We start from the raw sequence: 12,532 nt of genomic DNA on the forward strand, positions 1-12,532 counted from the left end.
TTTCCAAGCTGGAAGAGTTGTGGCCTTGAGCAAAGAAAAGAATAAAGCATAAAAGAAGTGCTTGACAAGCTGGGTCATAAGCAGAGAGGACCAAGATAGGCTGGGAAAGGAGAGTATCTCATTATATTATATTGTGAAATCACTATATTGTAGAAGTGAGTAAAAATTCTGTCTAGCACACTAAGGGGATTTATTTTTGGAAGTACCTATTTTTAAATACAATACAGTCTCATGGCACAGCCATTAAGGAAAACTGGATAATGAAACTCATGTATAACTTTTAAAGGGATAAGCTTAACCCATGGGAACCAGAGAATCACAAAATTTCACTGCTGAAGGGATCTCAGGTGCCACCTAGTACATGAAAAAGAATCCCCACACACACACACTTCCAAAAAACAAGCAAACAATCCATCTGCACTGGATAAGTGGTAATTCAACCTCCATTTGAAGCCTTCTGAGGAAAGGCTTTCAGAACTCACGACACGATCACTCCATTTGAAGCCTTCCAATGAAGTGGAGCCAAGGGTACGCTAGTCAGTGTATAACAGTTGAGTCTTTGAAAACACAGGATATACTTTAAGGTTTACTCTGCATTGTGTTCCACCCCCCCACCCCCCGCCCCTATAACTTTCTTACATGTCAGACAATTAACAGAACAATAAATCAAGCCCTGATTTGTAACATTTGCAAATTTCCAAGAGGTAAATGCTAACACTAAAAATTTTACAACCAACTCTCTTAAACTGGTGTGAACTGGCCCCCAGCACACCACTGGTTGGAGTTTCCTAACTACTGAAGCAGTTCATTCTACTTTTTGATATTAAAAGTTTTTTCCCATATCAAGTAAACATTTATCTTTTTGCAAAGCCCACTCTTTGCTCCTAAATACAACCAAACATATGACTTCTGAAGAGCGATTAAGATTTTAAATTGTTGAACAATAATGCTCTTCTCCCTCACCTCTAGATCACTTCTAGATAAATAGTAAATTAAGATCCTAAGGAAGTATGTTACACATTATTTTAAACATTAATATCTCATGCATCTCTTGATGTTGCTGCTATAATACAATAAATGGTTTCCAAGTGGCTTGAGAGGTTGGACACATCTAAGAGACCATCATGCACCTAAGTAATAGACTTGGGCCAGACAGACAACAGAGTCTAGTCATGACCTTTTTGATTGCAACCTTCTTTTCTATGAAATTCATTATGCCAATGTCAAAAGTCATCTACTAAGTGATCATAGGACAGTACCCCATTTTGTTAACCACACAATTCCCAAGACAAGAATTCTAGTGTATTTTCAAAAAGTAAAAGAAAAGGATGTGGCTTTTGGTAGCAGCAACCCATGAATCTTTATAAAATAATGAAGATTAATACCGTATTGGCCATTTGCAATGCTGGATCCATCAGGCCTAGGATTTCTTCATTATAGCTTGATTCAAGGCTAATTATGTCATCAATTACATCATCCATCTGTTGGGAAAGAGTAATTAGAGATATAAATAAGCAAAAAAAAAAAATGAGCAAACTACCACATGATTCTTCTTCTGCTTTCTTTTTTTTCAAGGCATGATTCAAAGCCTCTAACAAATCTTTAATGAATTTTGAAAAAATTACTTTCTTTCCCCTCCCCCCCAAAAGAAAGTAAAGTGAAAGATACTTTATTTTCTTGCTGTCATGGTGATGGGGGTGGGTATGGGGAGAAGCAAGTGGAGTTTGGAATCCTCAGCCATGCAGATCATAGGCAAACACACATACAGGGAGCTCTGGAAACCTTAAGGTATATACATCTCTAGTGATTATGATGACAATTCCCTCCTTTAATGCAGATTGGCAAGTTATCTGTGGATTACAGTCTTAGAGAGTTTCTTGGAGCACCAAGAGATAAATGAACACAGATAGAATGTATCGGAGAAAGGACCAGAATCTAGGTCCTCTTACCATTACCCACTCTGTCACACTGCCTCTCATTAACACTAGGAAATCCTCTTGAATGATATCTGCCACTTCCTTTTTCTCCCCAGTGACTAAGAGCTATAGCATCCTCCCTCCTCCTGGGAACAGGAAAAATGCAGATGGCAATCATCCTTGGCATCCTTGGGGACATCCTGGCCCACTACTGCCTGTGTGCCAAGGAGCAGCCCCAAAAACTTTTCCAGTATTGAGCCTGTGGAAGGGCTCTCCCAGTGACTTGTAAAATAACAATTTATTCTTGCACAGCTGCCAAAAGTTCTTTGTATTCTCAGGGGATTACATCAGGACGAGGTTATCATTACTGTTGGAGAGCTGACATTCCCACTAGATCAATTTTATTCCTGAAGTACCAAAACATCAGTTATGATGATAATAAACAACAGTGATTACATGGGCATTGCAGCAGTCACAAATACAAGTCTGTGCAAACATTTCTCGGTAAACATCCAGTGAATAGAAAGTGACCTTCTCCATGAGTGCATATGCTCAACTCTGTGTGTGTATATGTGTGTGTGTGTGTGTGTGTGTGTGTGTGTGTGTCTTAAAGACTTATAGTTTTGTTAGACTGAAATCAGGGGACTTCTCATGACATTCTTCTCTCCCTTCTACTTGTTTTTTTCTCTATTTCTATTTACTCCACCTTGCTCTTTTTTGCTCATGACAAAGGTCTGGGGGATTTTTTTCTCCACTGAGACCAATAGTTAATATGTTGATTTCAAATAATATAGTATAGATAATTCAAACTTCAATGTGCCATAGAGATGTTAGCTAGTTGTTGTGGTTGGGATAGTTATGTCATTGTTATGATATGAGAGACAGCAGGGTATAATGGATAAAAAGTGAGCATGAAGCTAGGAAGACCTGAATTCAAGTCTTTCCTCTGACTTTATTAGCTACATGGTCCTAAAAAAGTCACTTAACGTCTCAGTGTTCTAAATAACAATATAAGGAGTCAACCTGTATTGATTGATAAAGGGACTTTCCTCCCTTTAAGGTTTATTCGGAGCTTCCTAACACAATGAAATCATAAGTCCAGTCTATCCCTATCATTATTTCCCTTCTTGGACTATATTTCCTGCAGGCTTTTCAAAATGATAACCTTTTTTTTTAGCATAGCAATAGACAAGGAATGTATTGTCAGAACTAGTCTATGATGCTTCTCTTGCATTTTGTCCTGTCTTGGGAGAAGTCTGGTTTAAGAAATTCAAATATGATCAACACCTCTTAATTTACCAACCTTCTCAGGGAATAACAACTTGATAAATTTCTAGGCCATGTACTCTACAGTTTTTGAAAGGATCACTATATTTATTTCATTAAAAATGTCTTCTAAGCCTATCAGAATTATTTTAAACAACTAAAGCAAACAAACAAAAAAAGGCCTCCAGTTTCATTTCCCTATCATTTAATCACAGGATGCTATGGAGAAAGTTAAAAAAAAGTTCCTAGCTAGGTGGCACAGTGGATAAAGCACTGGCCCTGGAGTCGGGAGGACCTGAGTTCAAATCCAGCCTCAGGCACTTGACACTTACTAGCTGTGTGACCTTGGCCAAGTCATTTAAACCTCACTGCCCTGGAAAAAAAAGGCTACTTAAAAGTTCCTGTTGCTCACTTAAAAAAAAAAAAAATCAATGGGGAAAAAAAAAATCCTTAAGTCATCAGGAAGGTGTGATCAGCAACAAATATAGATCCTCATTAGAGAGTGTTACATCCTCTGGCTGCTAGTCATTCAGTACCTGCATGCATGACGCTCGAGAATGCGTGTTCATATTTGGGCATTCACTCTCCGCCCTGTTCTGTTCTTCAAACTTATAAAACCCCTGTAAAGACATAAAAAACAAAACAGAGATTTGCCAATTCTTTTCTCGGTGTCACACACAAACATGTAAGCGGTGGAAAACACCGCAACGGGTTGAACTAAGTTTCATATAAACTCTAAGTTTGGCAGCCTCAAAATGAAGGGACAGCTACTTTTTTATTCACTAACTTAGGAAGCGAGGAAATGAATTTAGTATCTTTTGTAAACAATCCCTTGGGTAGTATATCAAAATAATATAAAGAAGAGAAATGAAGGGTGAAGGCAAAAGTGAGAATTCTTAGAAAAGTAAAAATCAACTGAAATTCTGGGAGAGGAGGGAATGGAAGTTATACAGAGATTTTGCAGGAAAAAAGTAGGATCCCCATTATTATAATATGTATAACTCATTAGAATAAACAGGTCAAATCACAATCTCCCCCCTACTACCAACCCAGCCAAAACTCTCCACCATACACACAAAGGAACTATTTTTAGGAGGAACAAAGTCTAATGTAATAATGAAATTAAAAGATAGGTCTTCGGGTTGGTTTTTGTTTTTGTTTTTTGTCCAATTCAGACTACACCTTAGAAAGGAAAGTGGCACATTTTCATGTTTAGAAAACTATAAAATGTGGAAATTATAATAAAATTAGTATTGGGGAAAAAAAGAACTTCCTAAAATTAAAGATATTCTAAAATCGAATAGGATGTCTCAGGAGGTACTCGGTATTTGAACAAAATTATCTCCAAGCAATAGCTTGCTGCCCACTTGCCAATTGGCCTGTGTTACAGAGAGAATTCTTGGTGTCAGTGGCTATGTAGCTCTCTTCTAACTCCAGAATCTTGATATTCTGTAATTTTATGGAATCTATTTTAGCTAGCATTTTTCTTTTTAAAAAATCCTATCAGTGATATAGTTTGAATCCTCTCAAACACCAAGTTCTTTGACTTTTTTTTTTCCCTTTCAGTGGGAAGCAAAAATAATATTCCAGACGTTCACAAAAAGTGGGACTTCTCACCGCCTGCCCCACACCTTTTTTTAGATTTGCTTCCTTGTCTCCACCTTCTCTCTCTCTCTCTCTCTCTCTCTCTCTCTCTCTCTCTCTCTCTCTCTCTCTCTCTCTCTATCATTTTCACTGCTCTGGATGCTGAAAGGCTTTAGTTGTTATATTGAGAAAAACAGAGCATAAGTCAGAAGTGCAAACAATCTGAGAGAGGACATTCGGATGCCACATTCCACTTAGAACAGGGCTATGATTTGTTTAACATTTTCTAGGGCAGGGATCTTAACCTGTGGGTGGCGGACCCCGTTGGCAGAGTGGTGACACTTATGGATGCCTTCTCAGGATCATGCTTTGAAATGCACAAAATACATAGGATACAAAGAAAATGAATCAAATTGAAATCATTATCAAAATATTTTTTAAAAAGAAAACAAAAACAGGTTCTTCAGCACTAGGTTAAGAATCCCTGATCTAGGGAAAAGCGGTACTTCATATTGGGCATTCAAGAAAGGTGTCAGTAATAATAGTAATAGTAAGAATAATAGTAATAAATTATAACAAATGATAATAATAATAATAATAATAACAACAACAACTTCCAATTCCATGGCACTTTGCAGTTAACAAATTGCTCGACATCAATCAACAAGCACTGATTACGTACAGTCTCTATACCAAGCACAGTACAAAGATTACATTACGTGATCATCTCAACAGTCCTGTGAGGTAGGTGTGCTATTTTTTCCTCTGCTTTACAGATTACATGATTCGTCTAGGGTCACACAGCTACAAAAGTATCTTTGCCAGCAGCAACAGTGAAACTGCTAGGTAGCACAAGAAGGGACTTTAGCATTAAATGCATTGAGAAGATGCTACACAGATTTGTGGTCTTTAAGAAAAGAGGAGAGGAGAGGAGATGAGATGTCAATTACCTCTTTTTCACAGTTGGAGTTAAGAGTGAGCATAGCCATGGGGCTGTTGGGTGCGCTGCTCCCAGGTCCAGGTGGCATGACATGATCCCCAGGCTGGTTTGGACAAGGCAAGCTCAGGGCTTGGTTGGCATGTTTATTGGCTAAAGTAGTAGAAAGGTACTGCTTTACCTGCTGCCTTTGGGCTTGCTGAATGTGGTACTTGGTGGGGTTTTCTAGATGGGTCTGAACCTGAATAAAGACACAGGAGAAGGGACAAAAACAGCAAGTCATTATTCATGAATGGTTGGGGGCTGTTCCCTCTCCCCCACCCCCATTTTTTTAAGTGAGGCAACAGAAATTGTTTGAAAATCATACATGTATTTTTAACATCAATTTCTTTTTCATGATAAACCCCTATTCATTCATAGAATATGCTATTTTTTTTTTCCTTTGAGAGCAAATGTTTCTTCTTGGAGACATAGCAAATGATAGCATTACTGAAATTTAAAGTCATTGACAATACCATGGCCTATATAATGGTATATTTCTTGAGATTCCTTCACCTCTGTCCAGATTTTTTAAATCACCAATTACAACTAAACAGGGGAAGAGGGCAAGGGAGAGCCCAACCCAAAGAATGATTTTATTTGTTTTCCTTTTTAAAGATTTTAACTGAAAACAGAAAATATGGATCAATTTCACTCGACTTTCCCCACAGAATGTTTTTTTAAAGTGTCTGTTTAAGAAACCAAGAGCAAGGCAGTGCTCACAAACAAACAGAAACATTCCCTTGATTAAATCAACCAGGGCAAATTACTTCTTCCACTTTCAAGTGAACATGATTACTCAACATTTTAATTAAGACAGAACTTAACTGAAAAGGTAGTCCCAACATCTAAGCAGGTTCTTTAAAATGAAAAACATTCCCCTGCAAGTGTTCTAAATGCTCTGGTACCAAATAAGGAATAAAGATATTTGGTCTGGGGTATGGTTTTTTCCTTGCCTTTTTAAACATTTAACAAGATTTTTAAAACTGCTTTAAAATAAAAAATAACTTTTAAGTCACTTTTTCCCCTTTATAAATGCAGCTCATCCATAGTAGCTGTTAGACCTACTGATATAAAGAACTGAGTATTACCACAGGAAAAACATTTAATTTACAGATTTAAAAAATGCACAGACCATCTATCTGTTATCACACTAAACAATTAATAGTGTTAAAATGCCCAAACCACTCTAGTTATTGAGGATAGTGAAGCTCCTTCATAGAATGAAAGAGTATTTCTACTCCCCGTAATTTATATTCTATTCTAAATATGAACGGTGACAGATATATCATTTTTAAAAGGCTCACCTGGTAATGATTATATTCTAGCATTTCCAGCATAACAACGTATTCTATGGTCCCAATGCAAGCCAGGGAAACAGAATGAAAATGTATACCCCACTTTCGGTAATTCCAAGCTGAAGACTGATATAGGGAAGACACTATAAACAAGGTACCCTGAGACACTCCACAGGAAACTTCATTGCAGAGGCTCAGCTTATAATAACCTAAGCTAATTAGTTATGCGTGTAAAGAAACTGTTCACACAAGGGGCTTTTTTTGGGAAGCACTGCAGTTTAGTACTAAATATTGATATTAAATTTTTTCCCCCGGCTTGACGTCATGTTTCTTCGTTAATATAAAAGAACCTTTTAAGTGATGGGCTATCAAAGTCAGACGGACAGTCAGATCAAGGCCAATTCACTATTCATCTTTAGTTCCAGCAGTATTAATAGACAATGGTATTTCTCTTTCAGCAATAAGGTTAAGAGTTGTATGCTCACTTTGGAAAACAGACAGTGCCTAAAAGCTCGTAATGTGTGAAGATTTCCATCCATCTGTCCATGGCTCAGCCATGAAGACCCTATATGGGTCTCTGATGAACTTCTGTGTTCTAGTGATACATCCCAACCTCAGCCTGTATCTTTCTTTATAGCTGGAAAGGAGATATATATCGAGCCAGACACTTTAAATTTACAGAGAGAGGGGCAGCGGGGAGGGAAGCAGCCTAATAGAATCAAAGAGGCCATGGGAAACCTTTGTAAATATTTAATTTGATTGGAAATTTTTTAAAAATTCCATTTCCTCACACACTGAAATACCAACACTTGCAAAATCCAAGTGGAGTATTACCACCCCGTACCCCTTGCTTCCCAAAAAGAAGCAGTTACAACATGGCTTTGATTTAGCCCCAAATCAGGAAGCACTGGAAACCACCCCCGAATCCTCTTCTCTAGTATAGTTCCCAGAACAAGACCAATCATATCTGATACACACCACCTATGCTTAGCTGGAGCTGATTCATTTTAAGGGACAGTATGTTTATTTCATAAATGTTTGTTGAATTGAATACACAAATGCCTGGTGCTCACTGTTAAAACAGTGGGCAGGGGGAGGGGGGGAAAGAAATCTTTTAACTGTAAAATCTTGAGCTTCGCTCATTTCTTATGTTGATCGGGCTCAGGACAACACATGCCAAAAAGAGATACCTGCAGAACAGAGTTCTTGGGGGTAGGGGTCCAGATTATTAAAATATTTAGATGAGTGGACTGGACTGCACGCAGACGTTCACAGAAATATTTTAAGTTTTATAAAGGGTCCAGACATGCTAATGATGAGGACAATAGACATTTCTAAAATAAACATAAAATGAGGGCAATGTTTGTAATGTGCTTATTTTACTATTGCACTTAAAAAAAAAAGTCAAGCTACACATTTAAAAATAAACGTTAATTCACTGGCAGATCCTTATTCTTTAATGAATCAGAATTTTGCATTTTCACAAGTCAAGGAACAGCTCCTTCACTATCTGGGACAGTAGGTGAGGTCTTCACTACACTGAGGGAGGGTAGTAGCTTTGGATTGCAGTGTCTCCATCGGGGTGGTCATCAAGTCACACTCCTTTTCAAAATAGTCTTTTTGGGGAGTCTAACTACCCCAAGCAGGCTGTACTCTACATTTCTGTTCATTTCTGTTCATTGTGTGCGAGAGGTTTAAGGGATGAGGCAGAAAATGAAGTTATTCCACATGTTTGATGCCTTTTTTCAAACGACATTCTCAAGTCAATTCATCTCTGTGGTCTTGAATAAAAGTTTCTTTTTAAGATCAAAAGTCACCATCTGACTTTGAAGAGTCTTAGATGCATAAATTTGGAACCGGAAGGGACCTTGGAGGTCATCGGGTCCACCCTCCTCATCTTACGGATGAGGAAACTGTGGGCCAAAGAGATGAAGTGATTTGCCTAGGGTTAAATAAGCTTCGAAGTGTCTGAGGTGGATTTGAACCCATTATTCCTGTTCCAAGTCAAGCCAAGCGTTCTGTCCATTATGGCTTGCTTGATGTGGTAAAGTGGTTCTCTGAGGGACAAGATGGTGCAGTGGCAAGAACAGGGAAGGACAAGAGGACCTCCCTCCCCTCATTCTTGGATAAAAGTCAGATAAGCCATTGTATCCACACATTGGCTATATAGCCAACACTTTGTGGATGTAACCCTTATGCTAAGGTAAACTTTGGGTTCCTCTGATTTCTCTCTAATGAGATATTACTTGTAAAGTCCTTAGCAGTGTCTGGCATACATCAAATGCTTAATAAATGCTTATTTCCTTCCTCACATCTTTTCCCTGCCTTGCTGCCCCCAGCCAGGGAGATAGTGGAAACTTCAGTATCTTATACCAGCCAGGAGTTTCCCTTAGGGGTACATGGATACACAAAGCTTTAAAGCATAGAATGGGGTTTTACAAACTGAATAGCACTGAAAGAACTTACATCTGAGCACACAGAGAGCCAGAAAACCCCACATCCACTGGGCTACCTTCCTCTAAGTCTTCCCCTCCCAGAGTGATTCTTTTGGGAAGGCAAAAGAAGCCATCTTTTTTTTTTTTTTTTTTGCAGGGCAATGTGGGTTAAGTGACTTGCCCAGGCTCACACAGCCAGTAAGTGTCAAGTGTCTGAGGCCATATTTGAACTCAGGTACTCCTGAATCCAGGGCTGGTGCTTTATCCACTGCACCTCCTACCTGCCCCCAAGAAGCCATCTTTTGCCTCAGTTCTTACCTAGCCTTTAATCACTGAATGGGTGTTGCCTAAGGCAAACAGAAACCTGCAAAAGACCTTAGCTTAAAAAGGCCAAGGTCTCCCACTGCGTTCTGGGAAATCTCCAGTGGCCCTGACCTATGTCTTGCTACTGGACTCTGATGACTCTGTGGGAGAGAATGAGGCTGATGCCTTTGCATAGCTCTCCCTCACTTAAATCCAATTCACTTTCAAGTCAAGACGTCACCCTCTTGATGTCATTGGTCCTCTTCGAGAACAAAGGATGAAGAACAAACATGTTCCTCTAAAGTCATGTCCGATCTCTATAACTTAAAATAATGCACTGGGTGGAGCCCCAGGAAGTGGAAAGATCAGACTTCAACTCCACATCAGAATGCTATGCAGGCAACAATCTCCTGGGGATTTACACTGTTGTATGCACTCACCAGTTCTGCTGTCATTGCCCTCTGTATCCAGCAGGAGTTACAGATCTTCTGGAAGCTGTCACTGTCCTATACTCTTCCTACATGGGCTGGGTCCTCTCCCCACAGCTGCCCCACAGCTGCCCCACAGCCTTGGTTTCAACAATCCACAATGCTTGGTACTTCTCTAGCAGATAACTCCTCTCAAACTATTGAGCAGCTACTTCGTAGAAGGCTTACACTGCAGCCTTATCTAAGAGTGTTATGCAGTTTATTCACACATCTGGGACCAGATTATCTTCAGTCTCTATGAGCTAACAGCCTCCTCTCCCCACAAAGGGTCTCTTCAACAGGCCCTAAGGATGCCTCTTTCTAGAATCACTCAAATGAGTCTGTTTCTCCCTGCAGGCCAGCTCATAGTGTGTCCACAGGCTCTTTCATATATAGACATGTGGCCAGTGGGTCTTCAACTCATGTCAGCACCTCCCAATGAGTCTGTCAGGATTTGGAGAGGCAATTCTACTCTATTTGCTCTCTTTTTCTGGGTCAGCTAGACTAGGTGAAGCAAATTTATCCAGGCTGCTTCTCAAAAAGCTCTGAAATGGAAAAGGGAAGGGGAAGGGTTTGCAGTTACTCTCAGGCTATGAGTCAGATGAAGAGGGGCAATCCCCTTTATTAAACTGGACAAGGCACTTCATTTTGCTGTGTAACAGTTGTGTTATCTAAGAGGGAATTTCACATAGAGTCCAACATCCCTGACCTGTCCTGCCTGCCTCAAAAGGTTCTTGTAAGGATCTAATCTTCCTTTCAGCAGCTTTTACCCAGTCATCTCTTCTGGGTCTCAATAAGACAAGGCAGACCCTTCTTCCACAGCTGATCCTTCGAATATCTGAAAACGTCAATCATAGACTCTCTACGTCTTAGCTCCTTGAAGTTGAACATCCCAAATTCTATCAGGTGATTCTTATACAGTATACTTTCAAGTCCATCACCAACTGTGTCAATCTCTTCTGGACATGTGCCAATGTTATCATTCCAGTGTTATTATTAAAATAAGGTGCCCAGAATTCAATATGAACACACCACCACTGTTGAAATCTTTTTTTTATTTTTGTTTTTTTCTCAGCTCTTTTTTTTTTTGTTGTTGGGGCAATGAGGGTTAAGTGACTTGCCCAGGGTCACACAGCTACTAAGTGTCAAGTGTCTGAGGCTGGATTTAAACACAGGTCTTCCTGAATCCAGGGCCAGTGCTTTATCTACTGCACCACCTAGCTGCCCCCCACTGTTGAAATCTTGACAAGGACTAAGTACAGCAGATAACTATTTCCCTTGATCCGGACTTCTACAGATCTATTAACTCTACCATTAGAGGGGCAATGAGGTATGGTGGAGAGAGATGTTCCTGGAGTCAGAAATGGAATCACAGAATTTGGCAACTGGAACAGACCTCAGGGATCTAGTCCCATCTATACACAGAAGGAATCCATACCATGACATACCTGAAAAGTGGCCCTCCAGCCTCTGACTGGTAACCACTAATGAGGGAGAACCACCACTTCCCAAGGTGGTCCATTCCAGTTATGGACATCTCCAACTATTAGGAAGGTGTTCCTGACATGGTGTCTGTGACTTACTTGCCATTTCCCTCTAAAACCAAACAAAATAAGTTTGGTTCTTTCTCCTGCTGTTCAAATACTTGGAGACAACTCTCGTACTTCTTGAATCTTCTCTTCTCCAGGATAAATATGCCTAGTTCCAATAACCCGTACTTCTGGAAAATGGACTCAAAGGCCTTCACCATCCTACTTGCCCTCCTCTCAGAATTCTATTTTATCAATGTCCTTCTTAAACCATGCTGCTGCTGCTGCTGCTGCTGCTTCTTCTTCTTCTTCTTCTTCTTCTTCTTCTTCTTCTTCTTCTTCTTCTTCTTCTTCTTCTTCTCCTTCTTCTCCTTCTTCTCCTTCTTCTCCTTCTTCTCCTTCTTCTCCTTCTTCTCCTTCTTCTCCTTCTTCTCCTTCTTCTCCTTCTTCTCCTTCTTCTCCTTCTTCTTCTTCTTCTTCTTCTTCTTCTTCTTCTTCTTCTTCTTCTTCTCCTTCTTCTTCTTGATTTTCAGTTGTTTCTGACTTTTCATGACCCCATTTGGGGTTTTCTTGGCAAAGATACTGGAGTGGTTTGCCTTTTCCTCCTCCAGCTCATTTTACAGATGAGGAAACTGAAGTGAACAGGGTTAAGTGACTTGTCCAAGGTCACAAAACTAGTAAGTGTCTGAGGACAGATTTTAACTCAGGAAGATGAGTCTTCCTGACGCTGGGCCCAGAGCACTATCCACTGCACCCCC

At 39.7% G+C, this 12,532-nt stretch overlaps 1 protein-coding gene across 8 annotated transcripts in view; it reads right to left on the bottom strand.

Moving 5' to 3' along the window:
• MITF (melanocyte inducing transcription factor) overlaps window positions 1-12,532 on the bottom strand; it is a 302,090-nt gene that overhangs the window by 32,532 nt on the left and 257,026 nt on the right. For 6 of the 8 annotated variants that reach the window (XM_043978245.1, XM_043978243.1, XM_043978244.1 and 3 more), the window contains exons 3-5: window positions 5,717-5,944; window positions 3,719-3,802; window positions 1,386-1,481 (exon numbers count right to left, since the gene is read on the bottom strand). In XM_043978245.1, the coding sequence (XP_043834180.1) occupies window positions 1,386-1,481; window positions 3,719-3,802; window positions 5,717-5,944 (408 nt within the window). Of the gene's footprint in view, window positions 1-1,385; window positions 1,482-3,718; window positions 3,803-5,716; window positions 5,945-7,049; window positions 7,131-12,532 lie in introns of those variants that run through there. The other 2 variants (XM_043978250.1, XM_043978248.1) reach the window with 2 other exon arrangements.

The sequence above is a fragment of the Dromiciops gliroides genome, chromosome 1, assembly GCF_019393635.1.
Source record: "Dromiciops gliroides isolate mDroGli1 chromosome 1, mDroGli1.pri, whole genome shotgun sequence".
In the NCBI taxonomy this organism is placed as follows: domain Eukaryota; kingdom Metazoa; phylum Chordata; class Mammalia; order Microbiotheria; family Microbiotheriidae; genus Dromiciops; species Dromiciops gliroides.